This window comes from Trifolium pratense, linkage group LG4 (assembly GCF_020283565.1).
Source record: "Trifolium pratense cultivar HEN17-A07 linkage group LG4, ARS_RC_1.1, whole genome shotgun sequence".
Classification (NCBI taxonomy): Eukaryota; Viridiplantae; Streptophyta; class Magnoliopsida; order Fabales; family Fabaceae; genus Trifolium; species Trifolium pratense.
In genome coordinates, this window is record NC_060062.1 from 53,457,851 (window position 1) to 53,476,780 (window position 18,930).

General features: G+C 32.2%; 4 protein-coding genes across 4 annotated transcripts; 1 reads left to right on the top strand and 3 right to left on the bottom strand.

The window, feature by feature from the left end:
• Positions 1–722: 722 nt before the first annotated feature.
• On the bottom strand, positions 723–6,276 carry LOC123924461 (heme-binding protein 2-like). Its single transcript, XM_045977360.1, has 2 exons — positions 5,940–6,276; positions 723–1,764 (listed from the first exon to the last, which is right to left on the bottom strand). The coding sequence occupies exons 1-2, from the start codon at positions 6,152–6,154 to the stop codon at positions 1,344–1,346; spliced, it is 636 nt and encodes a 211-aa protein (XP_045833316.1). The 5' UTR covers positions 6,155–6,276; the 3' UTR covers positions 723–1,343.
• Positions 6,277–7,631: 1,355 nt separating this feature from the next.
• On the bottom strand, positions 7,632–8,159 carry LOC123922902 (protein FAR1-RELATED SEQUENCE 5-like). Its single transcript, XM_045975563.1, has one exon. It carries the CDS (start codon positions 8,157–8,159, stop codon positions 7,632–7,634), a length of 528 nt encoding a protein of 175 aa, XP_045831519.1.
• Positions 8,160–8,199: 40 nt separating this feature from the next.
• On the bottom strand, positions 8,200–17,359 carry LOC123922904. The gene is made up of 8 exons (XM_045975564.1): positions 17,174–17,359; positions 16,751–16,837; positions 16,446–16,637; positions 16,167–16,331; positions 15,969–16,022; positions 15,693–15,839; positions 15,030–15,404; positions 8,200–8,337 (listed from the first exon to the last, which is right to left on the bottom strand). Exons 1-8 carry the CDS (start codon positions 17,357–17,359, stop codon positions 8,200–8,202), a joined length of 1,344 nt encoding a protein of 447 aa, XP_045831520.1.
• Positions 17,360–17,953: 594 nt separating this feature from the next.
• Positions 17,954–18,671, top strand: LOC123922905. The gene is made up of 4 exons (XM_045975565.1): positions 17,954–18,157; positions 18,277–18,378; positions 18,477–18,527; positions 18,645–18,671. The coding sequence occupies exons 1-4, from the start codon at positions 17,954–17,956 to the stop codon at positions 18,669–18,671; spliced, it is 384 nt and encodes a 127-aa protein (XP_045831521.1).
• Positions 18,672–18,930: the final 259 nt, after the last annotated feature.

The following is an 18,930-nucleotide window of genomic DNA, read 5'->3' on the forward strand; positions in this document are numbered from 1 at the left end:
CTGTGACTTGGGTAACAGTGATGTGTTGCTAGATACCGCTCACTGTTTATAATATTACGATTAATATTATTGCCAACGTCATAAGAACCTACAGGGTCACACACATAAGGACAGTTAAGAAAGGGAAAAATAAGTAAGACTTATTGTGGGGGTGTAGTTAGTGACAAACGGTTATTGGGCTTGAGAAGCCCAATTTCGTGTAAACTAAAGACCTCATAAGAAACTCTATAAATAGAGCCTTATGAAGTACAATAGTTACGTTTTGACAAACCCTAACTGAATTTAGAGAAATTCCGAATTTCTCTAAACCCTAAACCGCACAAAATTCCCTCAGCCTTCATCCAAGAACAGCTAGCACTGTGAGATCGAAGGTTCCTGTTCGTGTGGACTAAGTGGAGGTGCTGCAAGTGCGGTGCTTGTGATCAAGAAAGGCGGCCACACATTTGTTCTTCAAAGGTAATATTCTAGACCTGATCATGCTCATTCACAAGAATCCGTTGATGGGAAATTTTAATTTTAAAAATCCGCTGCGTTTATAAAAGTGTTTTATGAAACGATTTCCCAACAACCCTAATGCAGCAAATGAAAATGAAATCAAACTTGAATGCAGCAAAGAACTTTATTCGATTCTCTTTTAGTTCGATTCGCCTTCAGATCTGCTTCTTCAACAATTGGTTTCTAGTGTTGCAGAATGAGAGAGAGAGATTTCAATCTCTTTCTCTCTCAATACCTTTCCTATTCCCCTCTCTCTTTCTCTCTCACACACACATTTTTTGCAAAAAAAAACTGATCGAAGGACCATTTTGGCAAACAAAGATAAAGTTAAGGGACCAAATCGTAACGTTTATTAATTAAGGGACCAAAATGAAACCTGAAAACTAGTTAAGGGATCAAAATAGTAATTAAACTTATAAACTTCAAATTCTAATTTGTGTCAAATCTAATGAAAAATCTGACTTTAACAATCTCTCGACCGTGTATTTTAAGCACATTCAAATTAGTGCTTATGGAATAAATTAAGACTATGCAATGATGGGTAAATAGTGTAGCGACATAGTGGTGTCATTTTATATAGTTTGTGAAATCATTTTAAATGATTTCACGCTGCAACAACCACATTACATTGCAGCAACTGCAATGACTGCAATCACAACAACTGCATTCGTGACCGCAACCGCAATTTTAAACCTTACACAAAGTTTACCCCTGCAGTGTACACCCTCGAATAGCTAGGAGCATTATCTTACATTGAACTGATAATGAAAAACTGAAACAAGACACACTTCAAGCATAATATCACTGAAACAACATGCTGTTATGCTGAGAAGCTAGATAGACTACCCTCAGCAATCAGTTCTGAATCCTGAAACATTTATCCACACTTCATTTACGCGTTCGGTGTTACGAAAGGAAGCATTGTATTGAGCAATAGTATATGAGCTTGTATCTTGCATCATTGTTGAAGTTCCATCCAAGTGTTTGTTTAAGCTGCTAACAAGAGCTTCAAATTCTTTATTAATGTTATCATCCTTAGCATATCCATTGAATTTCCTAACTGCTATGCATTGAGTTTTCCATTTCTCAAGTTGCAACTTCAACTCAGGATTTGACTGTGGAGGTTTCCCTTGAAAGTGAGGTGATACATACATTCTTACACTATAGCTTACCTCTGAAGATATTGTTGAAGGTATCCTTGTTAAGATTGGAGCAGTGATTGCTAGTTTGGAAGAATTTAAATTTGCACCACGAATATATTGGTACAACCTGCAGATCGAAGTATGATTATTAATAAGAGATTTTTTTTGCTATGCAGATATTTATGAAAATATTTTAGAAGTAGTATATTAAATTAATATCACTTAAAGTAATATTTGAATTTAATTTTTTTTAAAATGTCACTAGTAAAAAAATGCTGTCAAACAATTATTTTTAGTCATACAAACTTTTATGCTATAAGTTATCTGCTGTAATTAAATTATGAATGATTTTTATATGGTTATGTGACCAAGTATCATTTTCTTAGTCACACTCATAAAATTTTAATTTTTTATTTTATTTTTGCATAAATCATCAAAAAATTATATGAATGTGTCTGTATAATCATATGACCATGAAATCACTTGATGTAAGAACTGACCTTACACCAGATTAAACTGTTGGTAAAAACAAAAAAATCATATGACCATGAAAGTTATTGATTTCAGTTTTATGTGAGTCCTCTTGGGTGTAAGCTGTGAAACCTCAACATAACACACGCACTCACTTAAAAAAGGTGTTTTAAATTTTAATATTACCTTTGTTTTGTATCCATACAATTAAATAGAATAAAAAACTAACAATATGGTGTAAGTGACTTGATTCCCCTCTAATGAAATGTCAACCACACATTGAGAAGAGAGTGCGAGAGAAAACATATATATATATATATATATATATATATATATATATATATATATATATGGGGGCTGCTAATTTAGACCCAGTTGGGTCTAAATTAGCAAGGTGCACCTTTTGAGTTGGACAAAAATATCCATTTTTTTAATTTTTGAAACAATAAAGCAAAAGGGGCACTTCTGTAATTTTCCTCTATTTCACACGCACCCCCATTTCTTTTCCCACCCCCAGGACACGTGTCACTTCCTGGTGGCTCGCCTATTTTTTTCCATTTTATACTTTAAACTCGATTATTTCGTCGTAAATTAATTTTTTATTTTTTAATTTTTATACCAAAATTCATAATTTTTTTTTCTCTACAAATAGAGACTTGGTTTGTTTGATTTGGACACCGAAAAAAAAACACAATTTTTCACTACTTTAAACTCGATTATTTCGTCGTAAATTAATTTTTTATTTTTTATTTTTTATACCAAAATTCATAATTTTTTTTTCTCTTCAAATAGAGACTTGGTTCGTTTGATTTGGACACAGAAACAAAAAACTCAATTTTTCACTACCTTAATCTCATCAAATAACTAATAATCAACTTACTGAAACCATTTTACCAGCAAAATGGTTTCAGTTTACAACTCTCTGAAACCATTCTACCAGATAAATGGTTTCAGAAGCAAACACAATTAAATAATTACTCACTGAAACCATTCTACCAGTAAAATGGTTTCAGAATACAACTATGTGCAACCATTCTACAAGGTAAATGGTTTCAGAAGCAAATAACTAATAATCTACTTACTGAAACCATTCTACCAGCAAAATGGTTTCAGATTACAACTCTCTGAAACCATTGTACCAGATAAATGGTTTCAGAAGCAAACACAATTAATAAATTACTCACTGAAACCATTCTACCAGTAAAATGGTTTCAGAATACAACTATGTGCAACCATTCTACAAGCTAAATGGTTTCAGAAGCAAATAACTAATAATCAACTTACTGAAACCATTCTACCAGCAAAATGGTTTCAGATTACAACTCTCTGAAACCATTGTACCAGATAAATGGTTTCAGAAGCAAACATTAGTTTTTAATTATCGTTTTATCTCATTTAATTAACTAAAAATAGTTTCAGGTCTCCAAAAATTTCATAAAATATACCAAAAGTTCCAGAATATTATCTACTATTTTCCTGGTATAATGGTTTCAGTGGGTTGGTTGAGTTTAGAACACACACGTAACGTATTTAGTAAACAATAAAATGAGATTAAGGTAGTGAAAAATTGCGTTTTTTTTTTCGGTGTCCAAATCGAACGAACCAAATCTCTATTTGTAGGAAAAAAAAATTATGAATTTTGGTATAAAAAAAAAAAAAAATAAATAATTTACGACGAAATAATCGAGTTTAAAGTAGTGAAAAATTGCGTTTTTTTTTTCGGTGTCCAAATCAAACAAACCAAGTCTCTGTTTGTAGAGAAAAAAAAATTATGAATTTTGGTATAAAAATTAAAAAATAAAAAATTAATTTACGACGAAATAATCGAGTTTAAAGCATAAAATGGAAAAAATCAGGCAGACCCAGTCATATGCTGACACGTGGCTGCCTTTTTCAAAAGTAAAATTTTCTCTCTCCAGCTTATAATCTAGTGTGGCGCAGACAGGATGGTAGGATGATCTGGGCTGTCTGATCAATCAGACAGCCTTAATGAGATCACATCTTGGCTGTCTGATGGAAATCAACGGTCTGTAACCATGGTCCTTCCGTACGCGCGCGACACTGGATCCACGTCTATTAATTTTTAAGAAGGTGGGGGCGCGTGTCATTATTTTTTTTTATGTAAAATTACAGAAATGCCCCTGTTGCTCTATTCTTTCAAAAATTAAAAGAATGGTATTTTGGTCCAATTGAAAAGGTGCACCTTGCTAACTTAGACCTAACTAGGGTCTAAGTTAAAAAACCCCTATATATATATATATATATGGTTTAATTAGTTAAATGGTCTCTTAAAGACATTTTAGGTTTTACAATGGTCCCTTAAAGAAAAAAAGGTTCGAATTGGTCCCTTAAAGACATTTACGTTAATCAAATTGGTCCCTTCCGTTAACTTTTTTAACACCAAAAGTTATTTGACTTAATGAGAACCATTGGATATTTTTGCCTAAATAAGAACCATTGAATTTTGTAGATCTATGTATCTAATGATAAATCATCAACACCTATTTTTTTCCCTTTTCTTCATCATCTTCACTTATTTGTTCTTGATGTTCTTCATGGACATCTCATCAAAAAAATTCAGATCTCCAAACAAATCCAAGAAACACACCTCAATCCAAAAAAAAAAAAATTAAAAAACATACAAATTAAGAGTAATCTGCATCATATGCCCTTTGTATTATTTTCGATCTCTTTAATAAGAGTTTAATAAAATTAGATCTTGAAAGCTAAAGGAATGGGTTTGAGAGGATGAACTTTTTTCTGGGTTTTTTTTTTTTTTTTTGGATTTGTATCATGAAGATAATGAAGAACGTCAAGAACAAATGAATGAAAAAGATGAAGAAAAGGAAAACAAAATTAGGTGTTGATGCTTCATCATTGAGTACAATAGACCTATAAGATTCAATGGTTTTTATTTAGACAAAAATATCAAACGGTTAAAATTAAAAACTTAATGAGGTCTATGGTGGACCATTACAATGTTGGTCCACCTTATAATTTTGGGGTTAAAAATTAACGGAAGGGACCAATTTGATTAACAGAGATATCTTTAAGGGACCAATCCGAACCTTTTTTTCTTTAAGGGACCATTATGAAACCTAAAATGTTTTTAAGGGACCATTTAACTAATTAAGCCTATATATATATATAAAATTCGATAAGTGTTCAGTAATTACTTGAGTCCAATATCTCGATCTAAAAGTGTCAATTACGTTCCTCTTCAGTGAAAATATGCACTTCCTTTCCCGACTTAACCCATCTCAAGTAAGGGATTTAAAGCCAGAGTTTTTGTATGGACTAACCTATCGAAATTAACACTAGAGTAAATCGAACCTGAAATCTTGAGAGGAGCATACTCTAAGAACAAGTCAAATGAGTTTCCTACATTCACCTATATATTTGCTCTATATTATTTGAGGTCTATTATATCATTACCACCTACCGTATATGTGAATACATGATTTTTGAATGCAGAGAATTTAAATTCTAGTCTTGCACAAATTCGTACTAGTATAAAAAAAAGTTATTTGCAAGTTAATTCATTTTTGAGTTTTAGAATAACTTGAGAGATTGTAAAGAAAAATAAAAATAAAATTGCTGGATATATAGTATTTTTCTTTTACCACTATTCAATTTTATTTATATTTTTTTTACCATTTATTATCAACTTAAGACTATAGCAACATATATATGCAGTCAGACCATAATAAAGATGCCATGTAATTGCTATGCAGTGGTGTTTGAAAAATGAGAACTATCTAATAACACATTTAATTTGATCTTATATTCATATATTATCAACCAAAATGAGAAATATATATAAAATAAAACCTGTGAAATCCTGTTTTGGTGGATTGCTCGAAGGAATTAGTTCCGGAAGATGTAGCAGAGATCCATGATGATTCATTGAAGAGTCTGATCTCAAAATCTAATTCTGTTTGTAACACTATATACTTTGGTGATTCAATAGCATACACTGAATTGCCAAAGAAGTGAAAAATTGCTATGAATAAATAATAAAGAAAGCACATGAATGTTGTTTCCATTTTCACCTTAATTTGCCTTAATGTTTTCTTGATTATTATGATCCTTCTAAATTTCAGTTGAGCTAATTTGCACTCTGTACAGCACTCTTTATATGTAGCATGCACAGACAATAGTTAGTGGGTTCCTGGTTTCAAGTGAATGCTTTTCTCATTTTCCATATCTTCAATAATATAAGTATAACACTTGGACAAAAAGTAATAATAAATAATGGAAAATGTTATTTAAACACAATTTTTTAATAAAAATACGACAAAACTATATTTTTTTGTTTTTTTTCTTAATATTTATTGCACGGCTCAATATTTGTGTTGTGAGTGGAGAAAATACGATGTCATATTTTTGTCCGACCTTTTTGTGTTTATATAACACATCCGAATAATCGTTTGTGAATGGTTGTTGCAGCCAAAAAATATTACCAAGGGAAAATTGTATTTGTTTTTCTTATATGTGGCGTCAAACGCAATAACATCGCCAAATCACAAAAAGTCATTTCGACTCCGTCCATCTGTCCAAAACAAACACTTCAATTTTTCATCACTACCGATGGTATATTTTGCATATAACATATGATCCAAACCCGCTTTCAGGGGCGGCCTAGGCCCATGTGCGACATGGGCCGTGGCACAAGGTCTCTTAAAATCGAGGGCCTCAAAAAAAATTTTATAGGGTAGTAGTATTAGTAAGTTAGGGGGTGTAAAAATTAATTATGTATGTTAGAAACTGTTGTAAAGGCCCAACCCAACAATGTTTTCCTAACAAAAAAAAAAAAGCAGCAATAGAAGAAGCCAGCTTTTTGCGTTATGTGTTTTTGCCTTCTTTCTGCGTTCTGCGTTCGCAAGTTCTTTCACTTTCAGAACCTACGATCTGCCTCCATTAATTCACCACCAGGCCGGCGTCGACCTGCCTCCTGCCACCATCACCAGGCGTCGGTTAACCACTTAACCTCCTTCCTTCTATTCTCAAAGGTAAAAACTAAATTTTACAAGTTAGGGTTTCTAAAATTTGCAATGTAAAATCACAATTTTGCTATTTTAATTGTGTTTCTCAATTCCCAATTCCCATCATTCTTTTTCTCCCAAAGTTAATTTTGCTATTCTAGTAATGATACCAATAGTGTTCCCATATAATTAGTTAATTACCAATAGCCGTACTGTAGTTATGCAGTATAATTACTAATAGTGTTAATTTTGCTACTGATTTTCTTTTAATTTCCACTAATGCTGAAACTATAGTAGCATACCAATGTTGTTATTGTTAGACTATGGATCTTTTTTATGTTATTACAAGAATGATTATAATTTTATGTTATTTGCAATTTAAATCGATGATGATTTTTTTTAAAAAAAAAGTTACGTTTTTTTTTTATTAAAGGCCCACTTTCATATTTCGCACAGAGCCCCCGAAAACTCAGGGACGCCACTGCCCGCTTTCCCACATAGATAGCTTAAAGAAGCAACGACATCACTATCTTTAATATCAACGATTGTTTTTTTTCCCAAAATAGTTATACAAATATTTTTTTATAAAACCAACAACTTCATATCCACCCTTGTTTGCCACCATGTGACCCATTCTATGACATGTTTGCATACCGGTTGAATGTAGGCTGTCAATCTGAGCTTTGTCAGCATCAGTCATTCCACGGTAGGCAAGAAATAAATGAATATGTGTAGATGAGATTAGTTCATGGTTATGGGACACTTCAAAAGAAGTCACTACCCATCTCAATCTCTCTTCATTATAATGTATACGAAGGTGGGCTTCACAATTAATCCGGGTGACAACTCTATGATCTCTTTTCCAGTCAACCCTAGTCAAGTGTTTTTGGCCTCTTTCTCCCGCCCTGTTGCACAAAAACCTCCGCGTTATAATCATTCCACTAACATTTCTTACCACAACATCTTTCCTAACAACGAAACCATTGCATTTTGCATACTTTACATAGAAACCATAAGCGTCTTTTTCCCTACTAAAATCAAGACCCTCGATATCGTCCACCGTCATGGTATTAATCCTAACAAACCTACCATCTATTACAACGGAATCAAAATTTCTCAATGCTATCATGAGATACATTGTGGTCTATAGACTCTATACTTTCACTTTCTTCTTCAGAAGCAGAATGTTCTATATCTCCATTCTCATCAAAATTAACATCTGAAAATTTATCAGAGTTGTCCATCTACAAAGTACACAAAGAAAAAAAAATTAATATCTAAATAGTACTAAGCATTTTTTAATTATCACTATATACTTTTTTTTTTAAACAAGACATCACTATATACTTAAATTGTAATATCTACATAGTTAATAAATTAAAATCACCTTACACAAAAAAACAAATATATACATACGTTTTTTTTTCGATAAGTATAAATTTTATTAAATACGTCCAAACCCAGCATCATAGTGAGACAACTCTACACACCTTCTATGAAGGGTTGTAAAGCGCCCTCCCAATCACGTGGTCAAAGTTGGACAAAAAACCATACAAATTATTTCAATACATAACATCAACAAAAATATGAAATGCAAGGCCAATGTTTAACAACATATGGCCACTACAATAAATCTAAAGACACACCTAAAGAAGAACAAAAGACTTGCACCAAAATACAAAATAACAAAGAATACACTAGAAAAGAAAATCCACTTAACCAAAATGAACAATGCACTTTCTCTAGACTCCCACTCATAGCTATGTATCCATCAAACTCATGTCTTCGGTTTCAAAATATCAACACAATCATATCCAAGATGAATCATCATGTTGAAGCTACACGAATGCACCGAACTTACTTAAAAAAAATCAATGCTCCATTAAATCTCAAAACCACTTAACCACACCGAGCTTCGGCAACAAAATCCATTACTACTATAATAACAATAGAATATAGAAGATGAGTCTTTACTATTTTTATTCTTAATGATAATGAATTGAAAACTTTAGCACTCTAACAACTCATAATGTGAATTAAATTAACCAATTTTATTCTTTTAGGGAGTTCTCTATTAGCATCAACAATTATATATGCTGTCATGAAAGTTGTCTTAATCTTAAAAATTATTTGATCGTAATTACTAAGATGGATTTTAACTGCATAGGGCATTTACCATATAACATTAACAATATAACATTGAGCTTATTTCTAAATTACAGCACAATACAAGAAGTCAAGAAGGCACTTTATTACGAGTTCAGATATGCTCCATTACTATATCCTCCATTACCTTTCCAGTACCTTTATAGATGTTTGCCATGTGGCAAAAAAGAATCTAATGGTCCAGATTATTTGTTTAATAATAATAATAAAAATAAAATAAAAGAAACAACTTTCTCTCTTCTTCCTGCTACAGCTCTACTCTCTCTGTCACTGCAACTCCGCCGTACCGGTACTGTAACCTTCATCACACCAATCAGCACCACCACTCACTCATAACGCCAAAAAAAAAAAACAAATACAAGCAAACAAACAGCCAACAACAAAACGAAAGCCTTCTCCAACATACACAAAAGCCCCTTAACTAATTCTTTCACCGATAATACACTTATAGCTACATATCAATGAACAACAACAATATACACTTAGAAGACAAGCGCAAAACTGTGAGGGAACAAAGTTACAAAAAATTATAATTTCTTCAAACATAGAAACTCAAAATTGATTACAATCTAGCCACCCATCCCTAAAATTACATCCTAAAATTGATTACAACAAACAATCCTCAATTTCAATCAAGTGAGCAAGTGTGTTGGTACTGATAATGAGATGGGACGGCGACGGCGTTGGGACGGAAAGAGATTTGACGGCGGCGAGTTGTGAAGAAGAAGATGAACAGTGGAAAAGGAAGTTTACACAGTTTACGCGTTTTTATTATTTTTATATTTTTTCCTTTTCATTACATTTTAAATCTGGACCATTGATTAGTTTTTATCCACGTGTCATGATCTGAGAAAGGTACTGGAAAGGTAATGGAGGATAGTGTAATGGAGCATAACTGAACTCCTTTATTACATAGCTGTAAAAGAGCCAAAATAGGATTGGTTAATGCGTTTCATCGACTAAATACAACTTCTGATCATCCTTAATCATACTGATCACTACTAGAAAACTCGCTTTTAGAGACTGATTTAGCGACCGAAATAAGTTGGTCGCTATAGAGACCGAAATTTCGAAATTCAAAGCTAAAAATAAATAGGTCGCTAAATTGGTCTCTACGAAATTATAGAGACCGAATTAGATACCGATTATTAGCGACTGTTATTTCGGTCGCTATTAGAGACCGAATTAGAGACCAAAATTTTGAGCTCAAAGTCAAAAACTAATTCGGTCGCTAAGAGACTATAGAGACCGATGTGGAGACTGATTATTAGGTGCGACATCAATAATTTTACCTATGGGCCAACATTCTTTTTTCTATGTTGCATGGGTACTCCATTTTGGACAGAGTACCGGTACCGGGTACGCGTATGGTATTCCCCCAGTACGCACTGACGCCGTAACTAGTTTTTTTTTGTTTTTTGCAATGGGTACGCGTGTGGTACACCTGTGGTACGTGCGTGGTACACCAATAAAAAAAAAATAAAAAATTTCTTCCCCTTTTTTTCTTTTATTAGTATTTTTTTTATAGGAAGATTTAAGTTTTTTATTTGTTTATAATATAAAAGTAGTAACTACTACTAAAAAACAATAACAAAGTATCAACTATCTAGTTTTTATTCATAGCAATCTTCGTCTTCTCTCGAGAAAGAGAAATAGTAATACTTATAATGAAAGTGCAACAAAAATATGGGATATTCGTATAGATGAATGAAATTTATTTAATATATAATTGATATTCTTGAAATTGCTAGTCTTTCTCGCGGTGAACCTAACTTGAGGTCGCTCTTTTTAGTGATGATGGAGAGGGAAATCATTAACTCTTTTTGAGCTAATTGCTTTTTAATTTCATATTTTGATATTTCGAACAATTTAAATTACTTTTAAAGTGTGGTGTGATTTTTTTTATGTTTAATTATTTTTTTTAACGATACAATTCTATTATTTAATATATATAATTATATTTAAAAGAAATTATAGAGACGTACCCGTACCTTAATTTTTAAAAAAATGACGTACCTCGTACCGATACCCGTACCGAATACTGGTACCGTATCCGCACCCGGGCAACATATGATGCACAGCACACCCAAGCACAAGAGATGCAAGGGAGGCAACAAAACACAACTGCAAAGCAGGGAACTATACAGCTGCTAAAGAGCAGAAAAACCAAAAAACTAGGAACCACCTCAAAGCCTATCACGCACAAACATGCCAACATTTATATTACAATTGAGGAACCACCTAATGGGCCAACATTCTCTTTCAACTAAACAAGATGAGATTGAGGAACCTAATATCTTTCCCTATTCAAACCCTAAATCAATATTACAATTGCTTCATCCCCACAAATCACAAGTATTTACCGAACAAGTAAAATATAAGAAAAAAAAATATTTTCACACTTATTAAGAAAAGTAAAATATGATAATTTCAAGGATGACTTTTTGTGTTTTTGTTGAAATAAGTTTCATCGAAAGATATAAAAAGAGTTTTATTGGTTATTGATTATGGGGAAAAGAAGAGAGAGATAGTAAGTTAAGTAAAAGTCTATCTTGAAAATGATAAAAGTTGATTTATTTTTGCTTATAATTTGAGACATGAAAAAGTGGGAGTATCTTCTAACAAAATTTTGAGGTGTCTCTGTAGGGAATGACAACCTAAGGTCACGGCCATAAAGGAATCTAATGATCTTACCACTCTAAACATCACTACCCTCTTTGGAAAACTTGAGGAACATCAACAACTCATTGCTTTGGAAAAGCGGCTTTTTCTATCATGAACAAGTGTTCATGTGGTGCATCATGCACAAGTCTCGAATAACATTATAACGAATACAAATTTTACAAAATCGACCGTTGGATTGAAAGATTATATCATATATAAATATCATCCATAGAAATTTTTAGAAAAATTGAAAATCATTTGATATTTTATTGAGATCCATCAAAATTAACGGTTTATGAGTTTCATTAAATACCGTTAATTTTGATAGGTCACAATAACATATCAAATAATTTTCAATTTTTCAAAAAAATTCTACGAATGATCTATATGATATAATCTTTCAATCAAACGGTGGATTTTGTAAAATTCGTATTCGTTATAATGTTATCCGAGACTTATGCATGGTGCACCACATGAACCACTTGATCATGTTATACTTAGCCCGGATAAGCATGAGAAAAGAGTATAGAAAGAAAAACACAACGAGTAGTACAAGGATAAGTCAAACGCTCTCAAAGCCTCATCCTTTAAGTTCAAGAGTAGGAGCAAGATACAAATGACGAGTTTATTTATTCGAAGATACAACAAGTACATCAATTTATCACCAGCAGCTCATTATTGTGTTTCTGGCTATGGAGCAGTCGAATTGGCTCAGTATTTGTTCCTCTCCTACAACACTTTTGGTCCCATTTGGTCTCTTGTTAGTTCTTGGATCGACTCTTTTTTGGTGACTGCTCAGACTCTCTCGGATCATTTCGTTCAGTTTACTATTTTAGCAGGTGGTCTTCGAGCACGACGTTCCTTTATGCAACTCATATGGCTTGCTTGCGTGTGGGTTGTGTGGATCGAAAGAAAACACAGATTGTTCAGAGGCTCAACAAATTCTTTACATCACATGTTGGACAAGATCAAGATGTTTACCTATAGGTGGTTGAAAGCGACAAGTAGTTCTTTAGCTTTAAACTGTCGTAGCTGGTGGTCTAGCTAGTCCTATGCTGTGTTTGAGCCTTGTGTATTTTCTTTATGGATTTTGTATTTTGAGTTTCTTATAACCTTTCTTAGTCTCCCATGACACGTCTTGTGCTGAGAAGATTCTTATTTTTTTAATATATCTATCTCATTTTGGCTTGTTAAAAAAAAAACAACACATCAATTAGTCATAGGCAGACAATCTCATTATAACCTGGCATTTCTTGCCTGCGAGCAATAAAAGTTATTAATTTGCGGTTTTAAGGTTAAAATGGATTTGGACTTTGATCTAACCTGTTGATCAGAATGAAGATGGCTGGTCCGTTGAGCAGTTCGTCCACCGGAGGGGGTTTGTACCTGCAGGCACTCCGATGCTTAAGTCAGCAAGAGAATGAGAGAGATACAAGTAAGAGAGAGAGTGAATAGAATAGAATACCTGGCTCTCCAGTATAGGAGAGCTTATATAGTTGCCCCGGCGCTGGGCCAAATGTTGGTCTATTGGGCTGGAATAACCGGCCCAATAGGCTCAACTGCCAAGATAGTCCCTGTATCGTAGGGGAGGCGGTTATTCGCCTCTATCTTGGTTGGAACCGTTCCACTATTCACGGGTAATGGATAAACTCCTTGACGAAGGCGTGGCTGAACGGGTCAAACGTGCGTGGATAGATGAACACATGTTTAACGTGATGCCTATCCATTATGTCGTGGAGGACACGTCATTGGCTGACGTGTCGGGGATGTCTCCCCTTGATGGGTTGTGCCCCAAATGTCGGGCAGAAGGGTAATTGGGCCAGCTTTTGGCCCAGTCCAGAACAGACTTCATATGTATTCAGATGATTTGGTCTCACTAGTTAAATTTATCTCTTTGGCAAAAAATTAATGGGTATGGATTATTTCAGATATCATGATATTTTCAATGTGTTGAGTACTTTGCAAGTATAAGTCTAAATGTGATTTTTAATTGCCCTTGACAAAAACAAAAAAAAATTCCAAACTATCCTTTCTTTAAAAATAAAAATAAAAATTTAAAATGCCTTACTTTTGTTTGCGTTGAACAACAACTTTTGATTTTTTTTTTGTTATTTGAATAGGAAACGCTTTTTAATGTTGTCTTAAGCTTTAAAAAGAGTTGTCTAAGCAACAAATTTTTTTCTTTTCAATTTTTATTTAAAATAGGCAACAGTTTTGTACCTTTCTATAAACGTATTCTCTAAAAAGTATTATTTAAAATTGAAATATGCAATAATTTTAAAATTGTTCCCTAAACAAATACGTTATTATGGATAGGGATAAGAATAACCAATTTAATATTCTTTAGAATATACGGTTTGAATAACCAATTTAAGTTTTGTTTCGAATAACCATCTAGGAACAATTTAAATTTGTTATTCCTATCCCTATGATCATAATAAAATAGGTTTGCTTGAAATATTTTTTAAGATATACAGTATTTCAATTTTGAAAAAAAAAATACTTTTTAGGGAATAGTTTTAAAAAACTGTTTGCATATTTCAATTTTAAAGAATATTTTAAAGGAATCAATATTAAGTCGTCGCCTTTTGCAATATAAGAGAACCTTTTACAGAAAGGTGCAAAACCGTTACCTAATAGAGCAATTTTTTGGTTTATGACAACCGTTAAAAACCTTGCCTATTCGTATAAAAAAAAACAGCTGCTGTTGAACGCGCCACTTACCTTGTATTCTTTTTTATGGTACAAAGAGTCGATCGAAATGGCATGGTGATATTTTTTTCTCGATAAACAAAAAATATTATTATAGAATGGTTCGAGCACAACATCAATGTGAAGACACTCTACCCATCTACTATATAAAGAGTTGCAAAGACTCAACACCATTAACTGATTACTTGCAATAAAAAATTGAACAAATATAAACTTTAATTTTTTTGGTACTTAAATATAAACTTTAATTTCAACATAAGAATAAATCACCCCAATAAATTATTTTTTTAAAAAAAAATTACGCAAACCAATAAATGAACTTAGACTAACTTTAGTCTAATTTCATTTATTAATTTGTGTAATTTTTTTTCCTCTCGCTTTCTTTTCTTCACACCAAACGACACTTCCCATTCCTGCCGGGTCCACCATAATAAAAGTAATCTCCCCACTTAGGACTATTTTTTGACATTATAGTATAACAATCTGTATTCTCTAGTAAATACGTGATTTGTGGCATTGGAGCCTCGTTTTCATCAACATCTACAACTTTAAGATTTCTAAAATATGCAGCTTTTTTAAAACCTTCATTAGGAAAGTGTCCACTACCCATTTGAGTGGAAGTAGCCTTAGGGTACTTCGAATTCGCTATTTCTCCGCCCCAATGAATCTCAGTTGCAGAATCCTTCAAGTGTGTGAATATAGAAGATGGCCAATATCCAAGATAATTTCCTTTTCCAAGTTCAAGCCACCAATTTCCAGTTTGTTGACACTTTAAAAAAATATAGAAAGAGAAAATTAAAAAAAAAAAAAAATGATAAATGGTGTAGTGAATATAGTGATATACTCCCTGTGGTTCTAATTATTAAAAAACTATTTACTTTTTAAATAAATTAAAAATTTGATGTATCTAGTCTATATTATAATCTGAATACATTAAACTTTGATTATATAAAGAGTGAATTTTTTCTTATAATTAGAATTGGGAAAATAAAAAAGGAAAATAAAAAATGAAATAATTATAAAAATATTTTTGAAAGAAATGAAGGGAGTTAGTTACCTTCACTATTGATAATTTAATATTGACTTGCTTTCCATTATATCTAGAATTTGGAGAAAGTGTACCTCCAATTACAAAATTTTTGTTAATTTGAACAAAGCCTGGACATTTTACATTGTAGCACCCAGTATGTTTATATGCATCAGCCTGAAATTATTATTGTCATCATTTTCTATTCCATATAGTATTTATGCAATGTGAATATCATAAACTTTGAACTACAAATAAATAACCCTGGTTACATTTCCATCTTTTTGCTTTAATCAATTTACTTACTGTCCAGTAAATAAAAAACCTAGTGCGGTAGTCACCGTAGACCTTCGGGTAGATCTGTAGAAAAATTACTTGAACTTAGTTTGATCGACTAAAATACAAAATTAACTCTCTCCAATCATTAATATAAACAACAAAACTCGAGTAATCTATCTTATTTAATGTTATTATTATTTTTTCGAAAAAAAAACAAATTAAAACCTGCCATCCAGCTTCAATGGTGTTGATATCTTTTCCATATGTACCAGAGACAATCCATATTTGAGCCAAACTAAATTCATTTGGACTTTCTATATGGGGGTTCCACAAGTTTATGGTGGCCTTTGCTCCATAGAATTCTCCCCCATCCACTACTGCAACTGCATGCTGCACAATAAATAAATAATAACAAAGAACCAATTAAAGAAAAAAGGATTCGAACAACAATTTTAACATGAACTATGAAGAAATTCATTGATCACTTTAAAATGATATTCATACTTGGTGTTTATATTCATTGACTATTTTTTTTCCAAATTCATCAATAGAGCTAACTCTTAATAAATCTTGTTCCGTTACTCGTCTAACTGGAATTGTTCCATCAGGACAAGATTCTCCGGATAAGCTCCACAATTGAAAGTTGTTAGCCAAATTATCCGTTTGGTTATGCCCTCTTGATCTTTTTGGAGGATCCTATATATAGAAAAATGTATAAAAATTCTCAATTATAAAATTTAAATATAATAGCGTAGCCTACAAAATTATTTCTGAATTTTCCTTAGTTGAACTAACAACAAATAAAATACCAATGGTTTTTGTCCTTTCAATAAAGGATGATCAAAAGCAAGTTGTTTATGAGTCAAAACACAATCTATGATATCACCATCGGGACTCTGCAAAAAATGAACAAAACACAAGAATAAAAGTTAGGCTCCAAGTCTAAATAATTCATATTTATAAGATATAATAAAAGTATAATAAAAGGAATTTCAAATCCTCAACCTTTAATTAGGTGGTATTTTTATTTTTGGGTGAAAATTAGGTGGTAATTTTATATTTAGTTTTCTCAAAATATCTCTTGAGATTCATTTATTTTAAAAACTAATTTTTTTTTATCGAAACCAAAAATTTATAATGAAGAAATTAGATTAATTAAACTCAAATTATATTAATCATAAAATACTGTCATTCAAAATATTGATGATGTTTTGAAAAATTCAATAAGTTACCTGAATTGTTTTAACAGCAGGTTTATTGATTTGTTGCAAATGGGTTGCAATCATTTTCTTCATCTTGTAAAATTCTTTCTCTTGTTGAAATGTTTGATTGACCAATTGATGCTTGCTTGTTTCTAAAGAGTTTATTGGATAAACCAAAGAAACAAGAACTAGAATGGTTAGAAAGCAAAAGTCCATGTTAATTTGATTTTGTGAGTGTTTGTCCACAATCGTGTTGTATTCTTACCTTAACTAAACAAACTTCTTTTTTTCCAATAAACTACACACACTAATATAAATATGACTATACCACTACTATTGTTAATTGTTATTCTTAATATATACATATACAATTAAGCCTTACCAATAAAATACATATAGAATTAAGGAAATATATGTTAAATACATTTTGGTCAAATACATTTATTAATTAAGCAAATATGTTACTGCAAAATATATTTTGGTCAAACCTTGTTGTATATTTTTTAACTAGTATCGCCCGGGTTAAAATGTTCCTATAAATGATCTTCAAAATGAGTATCATTCTTTCACCAATCCTTTAAGGATGTTTATTAAGATTTCCTTTTATCTTCGCTAATTTTTCAGGAACTATATCACAATTTATCTTTATAAACAAAATAGAGTATTTAAGCAATCCTTTAAGAATGCTTTAATGTTAAATTCTTCTAGAACTCATCAAGATTAAATATAATTTGTCTCATTCCTAAATGTGACAATCCGATGTCTATGAAAGACCTGCGTCCTATATCTCTCTGTAACGTCCTCTATAAGATGATATCTAAAGTGCTTGCTAATAGGTTGAAGATTTGTCTCGATAAGTGTGTTTCACAGGAGCAGTCAGCATTTGTGGAAGGTAGATCGATTCTTGATAATGCTCTTATTGCCATCGAAGTGATTCATGCTTTGAAAAGAAAAACTACAGGGCGCAGAGGTGAGTTAGCACTAAATATTGATATTAACAAAGCTTATGATAAGGTGGACTGATGTTTTCTCCATGGAGTTCTGGCTAGAATGAGATTTGGTGACGTTTGGATACGTTGGATAATGATGTGTGTAAGCTCTGCCAATTACTCGGTACTCATGAATTATGACAGAGTTTGACCGATTATACCGGGTCGTGGGTTGCGACAAGGAGACCCTTTTCTCCTTATCTGTTTATTCTGGTAGCAGAGGGCTTGACTTCTCTTATTCACCAGGTAGATAGGAGGGGTGATGTTCATGGAGCGAGAATTTGTCGTGGCGCCCCAGAGGTGTCTCACCTTCTGTTTGCGGATGATTGTTTCTTGTTTTGCAGGACAAGTGTAGCAGAAGTAAATCAGCTTATGAGCATTCTTCAAACCTTGTTGTATATTTTATAACTAGTATCACACATGTTAAAATGTTCCTATAAATGATCTTCAAAGTATCATTCTTTCACCAATCCTTTAAGGATGTTTATTAAGATTTTCTTTTATCTTCGCAGGAACTATATCACAATTTATCTTTATAAACAAAATAGAGTATTTAAGCAATCCTTCGAGAATGCTCTAATGTTAAATTCTTCTAGAACTCATAAAGATTAAATATAATTAACATATAAAAATTCGCTAATTTTGTATGGGTTAAAAAATCATTCATCCTAAGTTTAATAACAGTACCAACTACAAGGTTGATAATAATAACAAGCACAATAAACAACCACAACTCTTTAATGGTTTCAAAAATGAAAACCACAAACGCAAAATCACATATCAAGGTTTTGGATCTAA

Coding starts and splice junctions, on each gene's coding strand:
- LOC123922905 (XM_045975565.1), top strand. CDS start 17,954: ATGATATCTAAAGTGCTTGCTAATAGGTTGAAGATTTGTCTCGATAAG. Junction 18,158..18,276: donor TTAACAAAGCTTATGATAAG/GTGGACTGATGT, acceptor GAATTATGACAG/AGTTTGACCGATTATACCGG. Junction 18,379..18,476: donor TGACTTCTCTTATTCACCAG/GTAGATAGGAGG, acceptor CTTGTTTTGCAG/GACAAGTGTAGCAGAAGTAA.
- LOC123922904 (XM_045975564.1), bottom strand. CDS start 17,359: ATGGACTTTTGCTTTCTAACCATTCTAGTTCTTGTTTCTTTGGTTTAT. Junction 16,838..17,173: donor CTGCTGTTAAAACAATTCAG/GTAACTTATTGA, acceptor CATTTTTTGCAG/AGTCCCGATGGTGATATCAT. Junction 16,638..16,750: donor TGAAAGGACAAAAACCATTG/GTATTTTATTTG, acceptor TTCTATATATAG/GATCCTCCAAAAAGATCAAG.
- LOC123922902 (XM_045975563.1), bottom strand. CDS start 8,159: ATGACGGTGGACGATATCGAGGGTCTTGATTTTAGTAGGGAAAAAGAC.
- LOC123924461 (XM_045977360.1), bottom strand. CDS start 6,154: ATGGAAACAACATTCATGTGCTTTCTTTATTATTTATTCATAGCAATT. Junction 1,765..5,939: donor ACCAAAACAGGATTTCACAG/GTTTTATTTTAT, acceptor TTCGATCTGCAG/GTTGTACCAATATATTCGTG.